The sequence below is a fragment of the Pan paniscus genome, chromosome 1 (genome assembly GCF_029289425.2).
Source record: "Pan paniscus chromosome 1, NHGRI_mPanPan1-v2.0_pri, whole genome shotgun sequence".
Lineage (NCBI taxonomy): Eukaryota > Metazoa > Chordata > Mammalia > Primates > Hominidae > Pan > Pan paniscus.
The window spans coordinates 20,465,428-20,484,480 of record NC_073249.2 but is presented as its reverse complement, the minus strand read 5'-3'; the positions used below and the strand labels follow the sequence as shown (position 1 = coordinate 20,484,480).

The window sequence follows — 19,053 nt, the reverse complement described above, 5'->3', positions numbered from 1 at the left end:
GTCTGACTTCTTTCACTTCTCATTTAGTTGATGAGATTCATTCCTGTATGTTCACTCATTTTCTTGACTGAATAGTAGTATATCATGAATTACCAAACTAACTCATCCATTTTACTGTTTTAGACATTTATATGGTTTTTAGTTTTGAGCTCTTATAAAATTGCCATTATACGCATTTGTTCACCCACAGAAATCCATGTGTTCACTCACAGAAATGCATGGGTACATATACAGACAGGAATGCACATGTTCATGTATAGAAATGCAGGGTATGCACACACAGAAATGAGTGTCACAGGTGGCATAGTTACAAGATGCAAGAAGACTGCATCCCTGAGTCTCCACTTGAAAGGGAGCTGCCTTGGAGAGCTACTAAATCTGCTGTGAATTTTGCCTGACCAAAAAATTAACTCCTATGTTTCTAGACATTGAAATTTTGAGTTCACTTATTATTGCAGCATAGTACAGCCTAATCTGACTAGTATAAAACAACATAAACAGTTTCAGAAATAATTTTTACAATCAAAGTTAAGGATTGATTTTTACATCTTAAACTTTCATGATACCAATGGAAGAGCTTAATTTATCCATTCTAGTTATCAACAAGGTGATGGCAGGTGATAAAAGGACTTCTGGAGGCAGGGAAACTAGTATCAGCACATCCAACCAACCATGTGGTCTGAGCCCTTACCATGACACTAGCTGATGTTTGTGATTCCTGAAAGGAGCCACTGGTGGCCCATTTGGTGGTTTGGTGACATTTATATGATTTCCCCATCTTCTCTAGTGAAACATGTCAAGACATGTTCCTTGTCATTTTTTTTTCCTAGGATGACATCCCCAGTGGTAAACAAGAAACTATTGGTCAGGGCCCAGTCAGGAAATCAGAGCCACTCCAAGGTACAGGGTTAAGGAAGGAGAGCTTTCACAAGTTCGGGAATTGCTGGGGAAGTTCAGAGGGAAACAGTGCCTAACCCTGACCAGCTGAAACCCTTGTGCAGGATACTGGTGGGAACTTGGAGAAAAGCCAATAGTAAGTTATGCAGATGTGGCCCTTGGAGGCTGTGGAAGGGAAGCTTGAGGCATGAGGTGTAGGGACTGCAGCCTCTTTGGGGCCCAGGGGCTGGGTGAGGGCTGAAGGCTGCTCTGGGTCAGCAGAGCCAACAGTGAGATGATATCACTGCAAAGCAGGAGGCTAGTGAGGATGTGCTGGGCACCGCTGTGTCCATCCACTGGCATGTTTGACCATATGACCCTCCTCCACTTCCCTTCAGTCTTCTCAATTCTGAGAATCATGTCTCCGGACAACTTTAGCCCAGAACCATACAAAGAAGGAAATTCTGGGAGCAGACAGCCATGCTGGCAATAGACAACCCAGCTTAGAATCTCCAGTTCTAGAGAAATATTCTTCTGATGTCCTCTTATAGGGTATTGAAAAAACTAGGGCACTGCTGAAGGAAAGAAATCAGATTAATGTGTCCAAGGCAAAGGGTTACCATTTAAAGAGTGAATGAACACACAGAGTTATATGACCTGCTAAAATGAAAGATCCAAAAAAACCGTGCTGTTCTGATTTGGTACTCAGTAAATGGTGAAATATTATCAATAGCAGGAAAAACAGCTTTATATTTAATATGCTGATGACAATGACACCTGGCAAGGAATATGTTGAGCAGATAAAAATTTATTTATTTCTTAAATATATCAAAAGATACAAAAGTGACATGTACACAGTGGAAAGTCTATTAGGACCTTTTTTTCTTTTTACCATTTTAGTAAAAAACTACAAATTCACTATTAATTATTTGCTAGTGGAACAGTTAAAATAACTTGATGGAAAAAATCCTAGAAAATGTATTAATACTGTGCTAGGGGAAGAGTTTTGTGAACTGGGGATCCTCCCTTTTAGGGGATTATGAGCAAGGGTAGGTGTTGTATAATCAGTAGATGATTTCACTAGATAAGGGCTGTGATAGGGACAAGCACAAATATATCCACATAAGGGGTCAGGGAACATTTCTGGACTTGGATGAAACACCAATTTGTTTGGTGTGGAGGTCTGCTTCCCTACGTTGCCTGTAGAAGATTCTTATGAATAGGGCAAGCGTTAGTTCCGAGCATTTTAGATAAGGCTGTAGGGGACTGATTAAGTTGAGCCCAGAAAGATGGGCCCAAATGAGTGGGTGTGGGACAGTTCAACATAAAAAGGGGTAAAGCAAGAAAGGGAGGCTATGGAACACAAAAACGAACAGATGGCCAGATGGAGAAGCAAAGCCAAGTTTTGTCGGGCCTGAAGCTTATCACATTTTGAGGACTTCATTAAGAAAAAGAACACAAAATTAAGTATAGAAAATTAGGCAGAAAAATAAACATTCTTGGAGGAGGTGACACCTAAGCGGAGAAAGAGCAAGTTCATGGAAGAAGGAGGAAGGGGTTACAGACCTGTAGTTCGAGGAGAAGACACCTTCTCTGACATGTTGTTGGGGACCCAGGGGTGGGTTGCTGGAAGTCCTAGAGGAGGTGTTGGGGGTAGGTAGGGGGGATGAATGCTCACAGCTGGGCTGGAGGGCCTCAGAGAGACAAGATCTTAAGAACGGAAATTCTGCACCCAGTTTTCAGAATTTTCTAGGCCCACTGCACAATGAAGGTGTTGTACTGTCTTGGTGAAAAACAAATGGGAATACATGAGGTGTAATGCATTTTTTGTCTTAAAACTGAGCAAAGACATGGTTTTCTATTAATAGCTTCAAGAAGTGGTCAAATTTCCTTCATTCACTCTAAAAATATTTTATAAAAGCATAAAAATACAACTGTCCATGTTTTGAGAGTCCATGTTTTACATTCTTCTTTTTTTTTTTTTTTTGCAGAACCGTCAAGTTCAAAACATGTTTTCCTTTCACTTACATATTTACCACTGCTTAAGTATTTATTAAGCACCTACTACTTGCCCCACGTCCTTCTAAGTGTGGGATATAGGAATGAGCAACATTAAGTTTCTGATTTCATGGAGCTTGTAAGAGGAGACAGACAATAAGCAAATAAACAAACAAATATATCATACAACTTGAACCTACACATCTTGGAGGGCTTCTTGTAGCGTTAGTTCCGAGCATTTTAGATAAGGCTGTAGGGGACTGATTAAGTCGAGCCCAGAAACATGGACCCAAATGAGTGGGTGTGGGACAGTTCAACGTAAAAAGGGGTAAAGTAAAGGCATTCTGTAAAGGGGTAAAGTGGTGGGCATTCTGTCATCTCTCTGCTTTTGGACTTGGATGAAATACCGAACTGTTTGGCATGGGGTCTGATTTCCTATGTTGCCTACAGAAGAGTCTCATGAATAGGGCAAACATTAGTTCCCGGCATTTTAGATAAGGATGCAGGGAGCTGACTAAGTTGTGTCCAGAAGAACGGGCCCAAATGAGTGGGCGTGGGATGATATTCAGCATGAGAAGGGGAAAAGCAAGAGGGGGAGGCACAGGACACAAAAACTGACAGCTGGCCAGATGGAGGGGCAAAGCCAAGTTTTGTAGGGCCTGAGGCTTATCACATTTGTGAGACTTCATTAAGAAAAAAAAATACAAAATTAAGATTAGAAAATTAGATACAAAAACAAATGTTTAAAGTGAGAAATGCATCACAATAAGTTACAAATTTTAAAAGGCTAACAAACACCATAAACTTAAACAAAATACATAAGACATGACATTTTAATAAACTGCTTGACACACTTCTATGACATTATTTTCATTTTTCAGTTGCATACCCTTTGATCACTTCTTCAGTTTTGTAAGATATTTTCTATAGGAACAATAGGAAGTTACTTCACACACAGGTGAACTTGCTTTTTGTTGTACTACTACAGCCTCATGTCCTTACAAACATGGGAATTCAGATCATTCATTTCATGTGATTTTTCTCCAAAAATGTATGATGCATTTATAAGTGTATCTGCTGCATTTAGAGTACAGGTACATTTCTGACAGCAGACAACTTCTGTTTTGATCAGGTTTAGTAGAGAGAACCAAACCTTCTCTAACAATGTTGTGTTTTCTTCTGTTTGTTTCTTTTTGAGACAGTGTCTCACTCTCGCCCAGGCTAGAGTATATTGGCTGATCAAGGGCTCACTGGAGCCTCGACTTCCCAGGCTCAAGTGATCCTCCTACCTCAGCCTCTGGAGTATTTGGATTACAGGTGTGAGTCACCACACCCGGCTAATTTTTTTATTTTTGGTAGAGACAGGGTTTCGCCATGTTGGCCAAGCTGGTCTCGAACTCGTGGCCTCAACCGGTCTGACTGCTTCAGCCCCACAAAGTGTTGGGATTACAGGTGTGAGCCACCGCACCCGCCGATATTAGGTGCTTTATGATGGAAAGAATTGCCAGACTAGCTTCCAGCTCTGCCCATCTCAAGCTCTGCTACTCTTGCTACTGGAACCCTTCTAGTGTTGGGGAAAGTAAGACAGTTAAGGGCACCAATGTGACTCTCACAGAGGGTCATAGGTATGTCAGTGGTAGCCATTCCTATACCTGGATGGCTAGCAACAACATATCTACATAGGAGAACTGTAAACCACATAAATATATCCTGTCATCACAGCCAGGGCGAGGGAGAGGCAAGTCAGGTACCTGAGGCTCAAAACTTAACATTGGCACTTGCCTGACCCTGAGAGTAAGGGCCCTCTAAATTTGTTGTTTTTTGATATTGCCTCTGAATGCTCAATTTGTCATAAATTTTGCATCCTTGACATCCCCCTTATCTCACCTTCATCCTGATTCTGTATCCCATTACACCCAAACAACCTGTTTGGGTCTCCCCAACTTCACTTTCTTTGGCTGATCCCCAAAATCTTCATGGCCTCTTCAAAGTCACTCAATATGAGGGTAAGTTACAGTTTAAAAAGACAGTGAACATAACTGGTGGTGATTAAAATACTTTTTTTTTTTTCAAAATTTACAGAAACATATTACCACGTGTACACATTGCTAGGTCTTCCAATGTGAAAGTGTCCTTTGCAAGTCAGGGGTCCTGGATTCAAGCTTCTAACTTCTTGATAAATCCATCTCTGCATTCTGACCATGGCCATACGTTCAAGATTACGTTTATCATACTGACTTATTTTTGCCTCCAGGATTTTGGTTAGAAGCTCAGGCTCTGGGGCTAGACTATTTGGGTTTGGATCCTGGCATTGCCACTTACTAGCTTGTGGAATCCCAAAACGTTACTTAATATCTCTGTGCCTCAGGTGTTCTCATCTGTAAGTAATGTTAAGATTAAAAGAATTAGTTCTTGAAGAGTGCTTACAACAGTATCTGACACATTATGAAAGTTCAGTATTTGTTATTGTTATTTTTACTACCACTAGTATCAATATGTGTATTAATAATATGTGGCCCTTCTCACACCACGCTGTACACCCCCAGGACTCTTGGTATTCTGACTTGGCTGAGAAGAGGCGTCCTTTTTCTGAATAGACTGTTGACCACATGTAGAAGGAAGGCAGAGAGAGAAATGAATCAAAGGGAAACGGAATATTTTTTCAGACATATTAATGTCTCCGAATTACCTTTAAGTAAATGAAGGAATTGGGGGTATAAAAATATTTCTGGAGCATACATGTATAAAGGTTCACGGCATGCCGAAAGACAAAGTCAAAGGAGCATTCACAATGGAGCTGGCATCCTTTTGCTTCAAAATGAGAAAAAATCACACGATCAGCTGCAGTTAGACTTAAGGAAAAAAGCTGTCTGTTAATTCAATCTCATTCGCAGGACAGGCCTCCAGGACACTTCATTTTTCCCCCTGGGTGGAGCCGTGGCCAGCCGGGGGCTCCACGGAGTGGAATAGGAGGCGGCTCAGGCTTCCTGGCTCGCGTGGGCGCCAGAAAGCGGAACCTCCCGGGCCAGTCGCGCGGTGGTCACCCTCTTGGGAGCTGCGGAGGCTGGCCCGGCTCCTTCGGGCGTCGCTTCCCGGACCGGGTGCGCGGGGTCCCCCGGAACGTGTGTTCCAGGTCCTCCCGCGCCAGTGTTCGCAGTCCCCGCCTGGTCGCGGCGGCGCCTCGGGCGCGGGTGCAGGCGCGCGGCGCGCAGGCGGGGGGCGCTGTGGTCTTGGCGCGGGGACCGAGCCGCTCGGCCAGACCCGCCTCTTTTCCCTCCCCGCCAGCCCGCCCGCCTGCCCGCCCCCCACGCGTCGTGTCGCCGGGAAGCCGGGCGGAGACAGAGCGCTTGGGATCCACGGCGCTCGGACCGCTGTCCTCCAATCGCGCAGGGCAGAGCGGCTGGCGCCGCCGGAGCGCGGAGCCACGACCCTCCCTGGCCGCCTTTGTCTACTGGCCGTGCGGCCCGGAACCGCCACTCTCCAGGGCCGGGGACGCGCCCGCAGCTGTCGGTGACAGCTCCTCCCTACCGCAACCCTCCGGGGCGGAGGGGCGGTCGGGCCGGGCCCTGCTAGCCCGCGACCGCAAGCCCGCGCTCGCGGATCGATGCCCCCGCAGCAGGGGGACCCCGCGTTCCCCGACCGCTGCGAGGCGCCTCCGGTGCCGCCGCGTCGGGAGCGCGGTGGACGCGGGGGACGCGGGCCTGGGGAGCCGGGGGGCCGGGGGCGTGCGGGGGGTGCCGAGGGGCGCGGCGTCAAGTGCGTGCTGGTCGGCGACGGCGCGGTGGGCAAGACGAGCCTGGTGGTGAGCTACACCACCAACGGCTACCCCACCGAGTACATCCCTACTGCCTTCGACAACTTCTCCGGTGAGCGGGCCGGGGGGCCGGGGCCGGGGGCGCGTGGCCGCGGTCCACCCAGGGGAAGGAGGGTGGCGCGAGGGTCGCGAGGTTCCCAAGGGGGCTGCAGGGCCCCGGGCGCGGCTCCAGCTGGGAAGCCGGACAAATGAGGAGTGCAGGACGTTTCCTGAGTCTCAGGGACCGGGCAAGCGCGGAGCTAACACGAAAGGACCACGGCGGAGTGGGCTTGGAGAGAGGAGGGCGGAGCGGCAGTCAGAGCCTTGCCAAAAAAAAAAAAAAAAAAAAAATCTCACAATTTAAGCAACAGATAAGTAGGAGTGAAACAGGTTGAGTTCAGGGTGCCCGGTCAGTTTGTTGCACAGAGCAAAGTTTCCTGAGGGCGACGTCGCTGGCGCCGCTGCAGAGTTTCAATCAGAAGGTGACGCGCAGGTGCCTTTACCTGAGCGTCGCTCCTTTCCTTTTAGGCGGCTCAGCTCACAAGGGGCGTCTCCGCTTTAAAGAGCCGCGGAGACGCCGGGAAAACACTTGATTTAGTGAAAAAGCGCGAGCGGCCCTCGTGAAGGCTTAGGTTTGGATGAAACCTGGAGAGTAAACACCATTTCTTTCTTCTGAGCCCCACCACCTTCCCTGCCCACATGGGCTCGGATTCTGATTGTTGGTATCTTTTCAGGATCCCTTTAAGCTACTTAAAGCTCCTATGTACCGGGTGCGATGCCATTTCCATTGGTAGATACAAAGAGAAAGGAATTCTCTATCTGGCTATTCAGGTCTTTTTGAAATTTAAGAAAAAGTTAAAATTCACAGAAACTAGTATGAAACACTTAACTGTCTTGCTTCTTTAAAAAAAAAAAAGTGCTTCTCTGACCTTCCTTTCATCCCAAAGGTACCTTAGAGAAATGGGTGCTGTACTGGTGGGTTCCCACCGCAGGGTATTGTTTCTTCCCCTCCCCCCACCCCACCCCTGCAGCTGACTAGTATAAATATTTAGAAACAATTAGAAAGTTGTGTAGAAAGAGACAAAACTGACTGCTTAATTAAAATAGAAACCTCCACAACATGTCCTGCTGCAGGCCTCTCCACACTCCCCGAGTCCCCGGATCCCAGTGGAAAGGGGGCCATGGCTTTCTTTTTTCTTTTTTAATCCTCCTTTTGACCTGACATAGAGATAAGGAGTGCCCTCATTTCTTAAACAGGACAATGCGGGCAGCCTGTGTTTGCACATGTTCTCAAAACACACTAGAATTGTATGATAAACCCTGAAGTTGGGGAACCTTTCCCAAGGGAAAACAGAATTATTTGTGAGGTTTTCCACTGATTTAAAACTGCAGGGTTGCTTCCCATTTACCCCCAGTGTTGTTTTTAGGTCCTTTGAAACAAGTGTGACAGGAAAATAAATCTTCCAGGACTGGGAGAAAAGCATAGGCCTTTCTAGGGGCACCATCAAAGGGTTCAGGGATTTGCTGCCTGGTTCACGGTAATGGAGTGACTTGCCAGCCGTGGGTTTGTATACAAAAATGCCTCCACAGGGCCTCCTTGTTTTTGGCTAGTCTTTAATTCATTAGAGGACCTAGAATAGGAGCAGAGGGGTTTGGAGTGAGAATGATAGTGAAAGCTAAAACTATTAGTATTCCGAAAGGGGTTAAAAGACACCTCCTGATTGTCATTTTGGTTTTGTTTTTAAGCGGTGGTGTCTGTGGATGGGCGGCCCGTGAGACTCCAACTCTGTGACACTGCCGGACAGGTCAGTATCACGTTACAGCTCAGTGCTGGGAAAGGAAACAGCCTTTTAAAGATTTCCAAATAACCTTTGATTCCCTCAGTCAGTAACTGGGTCATTCTAAAGCCTCATGAAGTGGACCCACCCCTGCTGTTGGCCCTTCTCTGAGGGTGGGCAGGGGCCAGGTATTGGCGGGCAGGAAGCAGAGGAAGATACCTCCAAACTAATAAAGCAGGGTTTGGCCCAGCTCTGCGTAACCAGGCAAGGGAGGAAGCAGTGTCAAGAACGGCTCTTGTAGAAGTTTCTATTACTTACTCCCTGGTTTTTATGAAAAAATTTCAGTGATGCTTTGTCATCATTTCCCAAACTAAGTTAGTGATGTCTTATAATCGTTTTATTAAAGGCCAGTGAGTCAGATATTGAAGAAATTTGCTCAAGAAAAAGATGGAATTTACATCAGTAAGGGTTAATATTTCCCTTCCTGAGCTATGGTTTGACTCGCTAGGACCAGCCCCGTCCCTCGAAGCACAGATACATTTGTCAGAGCAGTCCTAAGCTGGAGGGATGAACTAACTGGGCTTATTCTATCCAAATTGTGAACGCTGGTTCTTGTCTCGAGGGCCGGGCCCTTGGAGGAAATAGCCAGGGAGTGTAGGGTTCCCTCTTTGTGTTCCCCAGAAGAAGCCCCCATTGGTGAGTACTCGAGTCATTGAAGTCAGGCTGTGCCTTGTGAACACCCAGGGGTACTTGATTTTGGCAAAGTGATAGTTAATGAACTTGTCTCTCTAGTATGTTCTAGAGTTCAGCAAAGTTCCGGGGGTACTTTGTAGGCAGGTGAAAGTGCCCCCTTCACTTTCTGAGGTGCCATCGCATGACTATCTGTGTTTATGAAGGCACTGGCTTTCCACTGCCCCCCAGAGCCTCATCTACGCCAGAGCTTCCAAGTTGCTCACCTACTCTGGGACAGCAGATTCAGAGCTAAGGACAGATCTTATTTTTTAAACCTGAAGATGACATAAGACCGTGGAGCCTTGATCTCCAAGGAACACCGGGCTGGTGCAGGCCATAGCTTGGGGGCACTTCAGCTTGGAAAAACCAAGCACTGTCCGTATTGTATTGTCTGTAGAAAACAAAAATCAGGCTGGGTGTGGTGGCTCATGCTCTTTGGGAGGCTGAGGTGGGAGGATTGCATGAGGCCAGGAATTTGAGACCAGCCTGGGTAGCATAGCAAGGCATCATCTCTACAAAATAAAAAAATTAGCCTGGTGTGGTGGCACTGTCTGTAGTCCCAGCCACCAGCCACTCAGGAGGCTGAGGTGAGAGGATCGCTTGAACCCAGGAGTTTGAGGCTGTAGTGAGCTATGATGGTGCCACTGCACTCCAGCCTGGGCGACAGAGCAAGATCCCATCTCTTGGGGGTTAAAAAAAAAGAAAAATCAAAGAATACAGTCACTTCTAGCACTGAATCTTTCTGAATGCAATGGTGGTATTTATAATTCAAGCTTCATTTCCTTGTATGAAGTGAGGATGCTTTGTCTACCAGGGGGTCAGGTTTTCTGAGTTTTAAAACATGGCCAGCCGGGCACGGTTGCTCACGCCTGTAATCCCAGCACTTTGGGAGGCTGAGACGGGTGGATCATGAGGTCAGGAGTTCAAGACCAGCCTGGCCAAGATGGTGAAACCCCGTCTCTACTAAAAATACAAAAATTAGCTGGGCGTGGTGCCGGGCGCCTGTAATAGCAGCTACTCAGGAGCCTGAGGCAGACAGTTGCTTGAACCTGGGAGGCGGAGGTTGCAGTGGGCCGAGATCGCGTCACTGCCCTGCAGCCTGGGTGACAGAGAGAGATTCCATCTCAAAAAAAATAAAACACGGGCAGAGGAACATTTCAGTAAACATAGCCATCGGACCTGCTGAAGTCAGACCCTGAGGATAAGACGGAAGTCAGGAAAATACAGGAAGTCCAAAGGCACAGTTAGCAGGGAGCCTTACGGGCTGGAGCAGAAGCTCAGTGCACCTACCTGCCCCAGGATGTCACTCAAATATCACTGTCCACTGGGCTCCCCGTAAGTGTTGGCTCTTCAAGCAGGATGCAGCTTCTTGAGCTGGGGTTTTATGCCCAGTGCCCAGCATAGTGCCTGGCACATAGCAGGGCTTAATCTCGTGGTTTTAGAATGGATGAACCAGAGAAGGACCAGGTGGTGGGGGTATAAACATAAGTTATGGGCCTGCCCCTTAATAGACTTACAGTGTGGAGGGAAGACAAATGGAAGCTCGTGAAGGAGCAAGCAAAGGGAAGAAAAGAGGTTCAGGCTTAGAGGTGCAGGCTGGTTGGGCCTGGCAGGAAAACCTCTGAGCAGAGTTTTGAAAGACAAATAGGAATTTTACCAGAAGAACTTTGCATAAATGACTGAATCATCAAGGAAGAGTTAAATTGTTCCTGTTTAAAAATCAGGGAAGCACAAGCATCACTTTAGTAGTATTTTTGCACAAAAAAGTTTATAATTAGGGAAAAACGAAGGTTTTGGTGCTACATTTGTAAGTTTCAGTTTATTTGGAAATTATTCTTCTGGCCTCTTAGCAATATTTTCAATGAGATTTACTGTATTTCTTAACCTTTGTGTACTGGTTAGAAGAGTATACCCAATTAAATAATGAATAAGACCACTATCTAAAAATTTGTAGACTTTTAGAACCAACTTCAAAACTTTTGAAGAAGAACCATCTTCAAAAACTATGAAAAATACGCTGCTGGTAAGATAAGTCAGTTGTTTTTGTTTTTGTTTTCCTGATCCCCCATTTATAAATTAGTCTTTGTTTAGACTACTAGCCAAGCTGGTCAAAGTGGCAGTTCTTTTCTACTCTCCCTAGTCCTGATCTGATAAAATACATTTTAGGGGACTTGCTGTGATACCTGCCAAGTTTCCTTATGGAGGAAGGAACACATACCTCTTCTAGGCAGTTGACATAAGAGCCTTGAGGGTTAAGTGAGTCCACTGACCTCCACTTCAGATGCCTGGAGAATCAACGTGAGCACAGATAGGCTGGAACTTGGGGATGTGGAGCTGGAGTGTGGGTTTCCCACAGAAGTTGATGGGAGCAGAGTATGGATGGCTCTACATGCTGAAGAAATCACTTCTTGTACTTTTGGCTTTTCTTGTTAGGGAGGGTAGGCGAGTCTATAAGATGTCAAAAGGAGTTTTTAACACTGGTCTTACATCACTCAAGGGCAGATTGATCAGAGACAGACTGGAGACTTGAAAAAACATACCTTTGGCATAAGAGAAAAAAGTATTGCTGAAATAGGAGTAGTTCACTGGAGAATTGGCAATAGAAGCTGAAAATTCTTCAGCCTTTTGACCCATAAAGTACTTGGAAAAATCTTATACTGAAAAAAAAAATCAAGTTGCAGCTAGACCAGAGGGATGTAGAATCCAGTCTCGTCTCTCTGCCCCGCCAACCCTGATCAGACTTCTGTGCAGTGTCTGTACCACAGACCTGGCAAGCACATGCAAATTGCTTGGCCTCAGAACGCCTTTTCTTAAGGGTGCATTCCAGTTGTCCTCATTGCACGTGTGTATTGCATTATTTCTAAGATTTCAGGTCAGGCACTGAGCAGGAGGGTCTAATTTCTGTTTTATTTCTCAAGCCCCTTAGCCAGAATCTCAAGAGATCTGGGGAGATAGCTTTCCAAAGCCCCCTCAGAAGTCCCAGCCCTTGTGCTTGCCTTTATTTTTCTCAGTAATGCAACCCCAGATACCAGGGCATGGCCAGGGGTGCAGCTACCTGAGGCGGCTGCCTTAATACTGGTCTCAGTTTTATGCTTCTTTCTTTGAGGCCCTCTAAGAACCGAGGGAGCATTCCATTAAAAGATCTTCATGACTGAGCCATAGTCTACCTGGCTGTGTTTCTGTGTTTATTTATTCATCACAAAGTTGGCATGAAGAAACTTAAGTCATTATTTTTCTTTAAAAAAATTTTTTTTAGAGCGGGGTCTTGCTATGTCACCCAGGCTGGTCTCAAACTCCAGGGCTCAAGTGATCCCCCTGCCTCAGCTTCCCAAGTAACTGTGACTATAGGCACGTGCCACCACATTTGGCTAAGTCATACTTTTTCAACTTTCGCTTACAGAAGCCTCACAAGTGACATTCTGAAATACCACATTGATTGCTGAGCATTTTAGCTGGTTGACTTTAATGTGATTAGTTGGTTGGTTGTCATCCCGTAATTGAAACATGGGGCCTCAAATGAAGAAAGTACATTCAAATAAGTTACAGGTTTCTTTTATACCAAGAGAAAAAAGCCACGGATGGAGTATAACGTAGATGTAAATGGTACTTGGTAAATAATCGGAGTGTGTCAATTGAGTAATGAAAAACATGAATGGCGTTGAACTTTTTCTTGTCATTGGGAAATTATTTACACCTGAGGATGGTTGGCACCAACAGATATACATTTTACATAGGAAAGAGTAAATGTTTTTCTACAAAAGAGTTGAGCAAAAGTTGTCAGTTAGCTGAATATGGTGCTACAGGGAACTATAGGATGTTTTCTGTAAAGAAATGGTAATTTGGAGAACAACATCTGTCTGTTCACAGCCAAATCCCCTCGCCTGCCACTGTGCCTTGAGTGTAGGTGATGTTCAGTGTGTCTGTTAAATGGATGACCACGGGAGAGTATTGGCAGCACAACCGTTGGTTTATTTGTAATCAACTCTAACTTATTCTATCCACTTCTCTATACTTTAAGGGTAGGGTGGGCGTGCCTATTCTCCAGTTCTTATCTGTCCAAAGCACTGTACATGGAGGCCATGGGTACTGGCAAGGATAAAGGAAGTAGGAGAAAATGAAGGAAGGAGGGAGGAAAAGAAGATACAGCCAGAATGAGGATGTATTAACTAGTGTCTGTAAGTGGCACTGAGCAGCACAAGTTTTCTGAGTCACAATGACAATGGACTGACAAAGGTCCTCAACTCCATTTCTGGTCTGGCCTTGAGTCTGATTAGCATTACTCTGCGTTGCTGTGCGTAGTGTGGGCAGAGCATGTGCACAGTGCAGATGGGATGAAATCGGCATCACTCGGAGCTGTTGGGAAAGGCAGGGCTGGATTGGTAAAGAGAGGAGCTGTGTTCGTAGACTGGGTTTGAGTGGGAGTCTTGAGGATCAATATGGGTGTGGTCTGAATTTTAGAAGAGTAGCTAAGTACCAAGAGTTGAGAGTAGGTTTGGGTTACACTCAGCTGAAGGCTTAAGTCCATTTTAAGCCTTTGAGCACTTTTTCTATGTTAAGCTGTAAGTAGGTCTTGAGTGTCGATGAACACGTTGAACATGTTTGGCAGTGTTCAGACCATAGCTGGCCCTGAAAGCAGACAGCTGCCACACCTTCGCTGGTGCACTGGCCCCGCTTGGGTAAACAGTAGGATCGTTTCAAGGATGCTGGCTCTTCCTTCTAGAACCAGCGGGTCTTCTATCACCTGCCAGACCCTTTCATGAAAAATGTGAAGGTGATCTTTTTACTGATGAGAATTCATGAAAACATAACTTTTGGGTACTTTGCTTGGTTGCAGGATGAATTTGACAAGCTGAGGCCTCTCTGCTACACCAACACAGACATCTTTCTGCTCTGCTTCAGTGTCGTGAGCCCCTCATCCTTCCAGAACGTCAGTGAGAAATGGGTGCCGGAGATTCGATGCCACTGTCCCAAAGCCCCCATCATCCTAGTCGGAACGCAGTCGGATCTCAGAGAAGACGTCAAAGTCCTCATTGAGTTGGACAAATGCAAAGAAAAGCCAGTGCCTGAAGAGGCGGCTAAGCTGTGCGCCGAGGAAATCAAAGCCGCCTCCTACATCGAGTGTTCAGCCTTGACTCAAAAAAACCTCAAAGAGGTCTTTGATGCAGCCATCGTCGCTGGCATTCAATACTCGGACACTCAGCAACAGCCAAAGAAGTCTAAAAGCAGGACTCCAGATAAAATGAAAAACCTCTCCAAGTCCTGGTGGAAGAAGTACTGCTGTTTCGTATGATGCTGGCAAGACACCCAGAAAGGCTATTTTTGGATGAAATCGATATTAGAAGCTATATTAGCTGAAACAACTCCTTTTACTGCGTAGAACCTATATCGAGAGTGTGTGTATATGTATTATAGGAGGAGCTCTCAATTTTATGTATTCTTTCTTGCCTTTAATTTGCTTGTTGTTTGTTTGAGCTTAGGGATGAGATACTTATGCAAGATATTTTTGAAGTAAATTAAACATTTTTCACATCTCTGGAAATTTAGAGTTCTAGACCTCTGGTTAATTTATATCTAATATGAAGAAGACACCTCTAACCTGGATGTCAAGAATGAAGTTCTGCTACATTATAATGTACAGAAGAGCAAAAGGGAGGAACACTATGGTTAACCCTCTCTTGATTAAGGGCTACTTAATGCACAGTGCATTATGTACACAGGTCAACCATGGTAACAATAGTTCTTAGCTTTGAAACTCCATGCAAACCATGCCTTTTTTTTTAAGGAGCAAAAATCTAAGAAAAAAAGTGAGAGACCTCTGCCTACAAAACCTCAAACCAGTCACTTTTGTCAATTGCTAATACCCAGTTACTTATGATTTAAAAACAACCAACAGAAAACATCCCACTGACTGTATGGCACTCTGTAGTCAAAAAAGGAAACTTGCTTATTGGGACTTTTCTTTCTTAGTCCAGTTGTGTTGACACATATGAACACAGACAAAGTGCTATGTGGAGGAAAGCAAGTGTTGGTCAGTAGTTTCATGTTTTAGGGAGTGGTTCCTGTGGAGATCAGAAAGTGACATTTGCTTTCGGTACTGTAATACGTGCACCAAACTGCCTCAATCCTAGGTAACGAGGGCAACAGGGAGCACCTGTCTGGATTGTTTTTAAACCTCCATACTCAAGCTGTCTCTTCGGCAGGGAGGTGAATACTCTTGAAAGGCCAACAGCAAGTGTTTGTGGGACACAACACAGATAATTTTTTCTTAAGTCGGCCAAGATGTACTTCTCTGTGTGCACACCCATGCACACTCATGCACACAGATACATAGGTCTGTATGGCTGTATTTGCTGTTGATTCAGACTTTCACACCATTAATGGGGAAAAGCGTGGCTACAAAAACAGATGCTAGGAAGCTTGGCTTCCTCTTCTTGTTGACCCTTTTTTGAACCAACATCTTTTTTATTATATTCAGAGTATGTTTTTAAGTGTATCTTAATATATACATTTTTTAGGACATCTTAAATCTAAACAAAAAATAAAATGAACATCTCTTGAAACCTGTTAAAACAACCAGTTAAAGCCACAGATGGCTTTCAGGGCAGTAGCAGCAGAGGCCAGTGGACTCTGAGGACTCCTGAGGGGTGGGGCGTGTAGCCAGCCAGGTGCATGCCGGGACCATGGCCCCCATACTTGGCTGCTTCCTGTGACAGTGAAATACATCCTTCAAGGTGGCAGCTGTTAGGGCTGAATCTTCTGGAGAAAAAGGTGCCATCTCAGGAGAATAGTTTTTACTCTGGTAGGAATGCTTCTGAGACACCACAAGGCAGCCTGAACACTCAGTTGCAGGGTTGGGCTTGCGGTGGGTGACCCAGAGCCACCAAAGTCACATCCACAACTAACGAGGGAAATCTGTAAAGCCAGTTAGATAGAAGAGTTTTATTTTTCTGTGGGTTTTGTGTTGTCTTTTTTATGTTAAAAAGAAATCCAGTTTGTGTTTTTCTATAGAAAAAGTAAAAGATCAGGTTATACTTTAGGTTAGGGGTTCTATTTATTCCTGTTAGTAAATAAAGTTAACAAATTTCTTTGTTTAACAAAAGATTAATCTTTAAACCACTAAAATACATAGACTGATTGATTATTCAACACATTGGAATTGATGTCGGTCATAGTTTCCTGAAGCATTTAGTTACAACCTGAAGGAATAAAATGATTTGTGGAAATGCTTAAAATAGACCTAACTGAATACAGTCTCATCTTGCCGCGCCTGGCTTACCTATCTGTGGAAAGCTAGGCTTCCCAGGCTGGGCTCTGCCTGTCTGGTGCCTGGAGGTGTGGGAGGGAAGATGAGTTATTTAACTGGTAAGCGATTTGAAACACTATTTTTATATTAAAGTAAATGGCATGGAGTATAGTGCAAATTCATTTTTAAGATAGAACACAAAACTTGAAAGAAGTTTTATGCGTGTGACAGTGTATGGGGCTGCAGTTGGTCTCCCTGGAGGGGACTTCCACACCTCCTGCCTTTAGGCCACGGGTGGAAAGTGCTTAGTGAAGTACACCTGTGTGGCCCAGTTCTGAAAGCTTTATACAGTTGAATTTTAACTGGGGTTGATAACGCCTTGGACTGTTAGTGTTAAAAATCTAGTGGGTTGACCTTTAAATGCAACAGGTTTTAAAATATATTGCTGCATTTTATAGAATAGTAAAGGTACGATTATACTTGAGATTTTCCTCCATTTTTATTTCTTCGTGAACATAGAGTTTGGGGCCGAAAATGTTTTTAAAGTACGTGTTTGAGTTAAATATAAAGTTGGTTCACTTCAAAGCTAAAAAATTGTTAAACTTGCAGCTTGGTATTGCAGAGAAGATTTTATAAGAATTTTGCTTTAGAGAATGCCACTTTGGCTGAACTACAAGTGTAGGCCACCATTATAATTTATAAATACAGCATACTTCAAAACTGTTTGTTATCTCTTGTTACCATGTATGTATAAATGGACCTTTTATAACCTTGTTCTCTGCTTGACAGACTCAAGAGAAACTACCCAGGTATTACACAAGCCAAAATGGGAGCAAGGCCTTCTCTCCAGACTATCGTAACCTGGTGCCTTACCAAGTTGTGCTTTTCTGTTTTCAAGTGTAAATGATGTTGAGCAGAATGTTGTACTTGAAAATGCTATAAGTGAGATGGTATGAAATAAATTCCGACTTATGAATATAATGGCTTTTGCCTTTTGTATCTGAGAATTTTGTTGGAGGTGTTTAGCCACATCTTGAAGCAGCACTAGTTGGGAAGCATCGTGGCTTACCCTGAGAGGTGTTTTGGGAATGCATCTCCAACCAATTTGAAGTGCTTATTCATTCAGCATGGGGTTTTCTGAATTCTGGAGCCACAGTCTGACAATAAGCACCCGCCGACTACATGTTCCTCACAGACTATGTGCTGATGTCCCAGTGTGTTGGAGGGAGCACTATTCTTGGAGCCAAAAGTCTGGGCTCAGAGAAGCACTAGTGTGAGATGAAGCTGAGACAGCCAGCGATCTGAGCCTCGGTTTCCTCATCTGGAAACAGTACTGCCTTTCTCATCAGGCTATCTGAATCCTGAACATGCAGAGGAGACATCCAAGATCTGTAAATCACCATGAAAGAGGTTAGAGTCAAAGGCACCATGAGCCCTTACCAGCTGTAGAGCTGAGGACCAGGGTTCCCAGGTCCTGAGGGTGCGGAGAGGTGCTGTTGTGTTCTGTGTGATTTCTTCAGGTTCTTGAAGTCAGTCAGTTTTTCCCATCATGCCGTGAGGATGCAGCCCTTTTACTGAGGGCTGCGGGAAATGGGACCCTGGGGAGACGACTATTCTGAGGGGCTGGAAGTCTTGCTTTCACCCTCCAGCCTCAAGGTCATCCTGTGAAGGATGGAGCCATCCACTTTGCTCCACATGGCACTGCATAGGCCGTGATATAATTTTTATGAGTACCCACCAGATGTTCAGCCACAATGAATGGGAAGACTGCATGGCATGCAAGTGAAACTACTGTACCACCTAATTCCACACATGACTGGGGAGTGCCAAAAGCACCCCAGGCACTGGTTTCCCGGCCTCCACAGGGCAGCTGACCCCAGCCCAGAGGGACTCAAAGGTTTCTCCACACCCAGTCCCAGTCTGTCTCCCGTGTCCTGGCCGGGCCTTCCTGGGACACATGGAAAGAGCATCCAGACACTGTAGGAGAGGTGACCATGTGATTCACTGAGGCATTTATGGATTCAAAGGGAGTGAAGGAATGAGAAGCATCTGGGAGAAAAGTGTTCCAAAAGGAAAGAAGGTTCAAAGGCCCCAAGGCAGAAGGGCATCTGGTATGTCCCAGAGGCCAGTCTGAACAAGATAAAAGGAGTGCAGAGAGAGATAGGGAGATGATGTCAGGATGGTGATAATGGGAGGTGATGGTGGCAACCAGGGACATGGGGAGGAGTCAGGCTGCTTGGGCTTGAATTCTGGCTCTGCCACTTACTGGTTCTGATTCCTTAAGCTACTTAACCTTTTAACCCTTCTGAGTCTAAACAACTTTCTAACCTCCCAGGTGGATAAGCATGGCACCTACCCAATCAGCTGATGCTTTCATCCTCTGATCAAATGAGGTTATGGATGTAAAGTGCTAGTACACAGTAAGCACTCAGTAAATGCTCACTCTGCATGGTCTTCCTAGTAGACCCCTTTCAATGATTCCTTTAATTTCCTTCACAGCAGGACCCTCAGTCCATCAGCTCAGGTACCTGTGGGCATCCCACTGAGATGACAATTGACTCCTAAGGGTTTCCATCTTCATTTCTATTAAATTTTATGAAGCTTACACTTTTAATGGATAACACCACATTCAT

At 45.1% G+C, this 19,053-nt stretch overlaps 1 protein-coding gene across 1 annotated transcript; it reads left to right on the top strand.

Moving 5' to 3' along the window:
• Positions 1-6,213: 6,213 nt before the first annotated feature.
• RHOU (ras homolog family member U) lies at positions 6,214-17,401 on the top strand. The gene is made up of 3 exons (XM_034948593.4): positions 6,214-6,740; positions 8,414-8,472; positions 14,012-17,401. The coding sequence occupies exons 1-3, from the start codon at positions 6,479-6,481 to the stop codon at positions 14,465-14,467; spliced, it is 777 nt and encodes a 258-aa protein (XP_034804484.1). The 5' UTR covers positions 6,214-6,478; the 3' UTR covers positions 14,468-17,401.
• The last annotated feature ends 1,652 nt before the right edge of the window (positions 17,402-19,053 follow it).

What these genes read in the sequence shown, in the direction of transcription:
- RHOU (XM_034948593.4), top strand. Translation starts at nt 6,479, where the DNA reads ATGCCCCCGCAGCAGGGGGACCCCGCGTTCCCCGACCGCTGCGAGGCG. An exon ending in TGCCTTCGACAACTTCTCCG is followed by an intron (nt 6,741 to 8,413) that starts GTGAGCGGGCCG and finishes TTTGTTTTTAAG; the next exon opens with CGGTGGTGTCTGTGGATGGG. An exon ending in TCTGTGACACTGCCGGACAG is followed by an intron (nt 8,473 to 14,011) that starts GTCAGTATCACG and finishes GCTTGGTTGCAG; the next exon opens with GATGAATTTGACAAGCTGAG.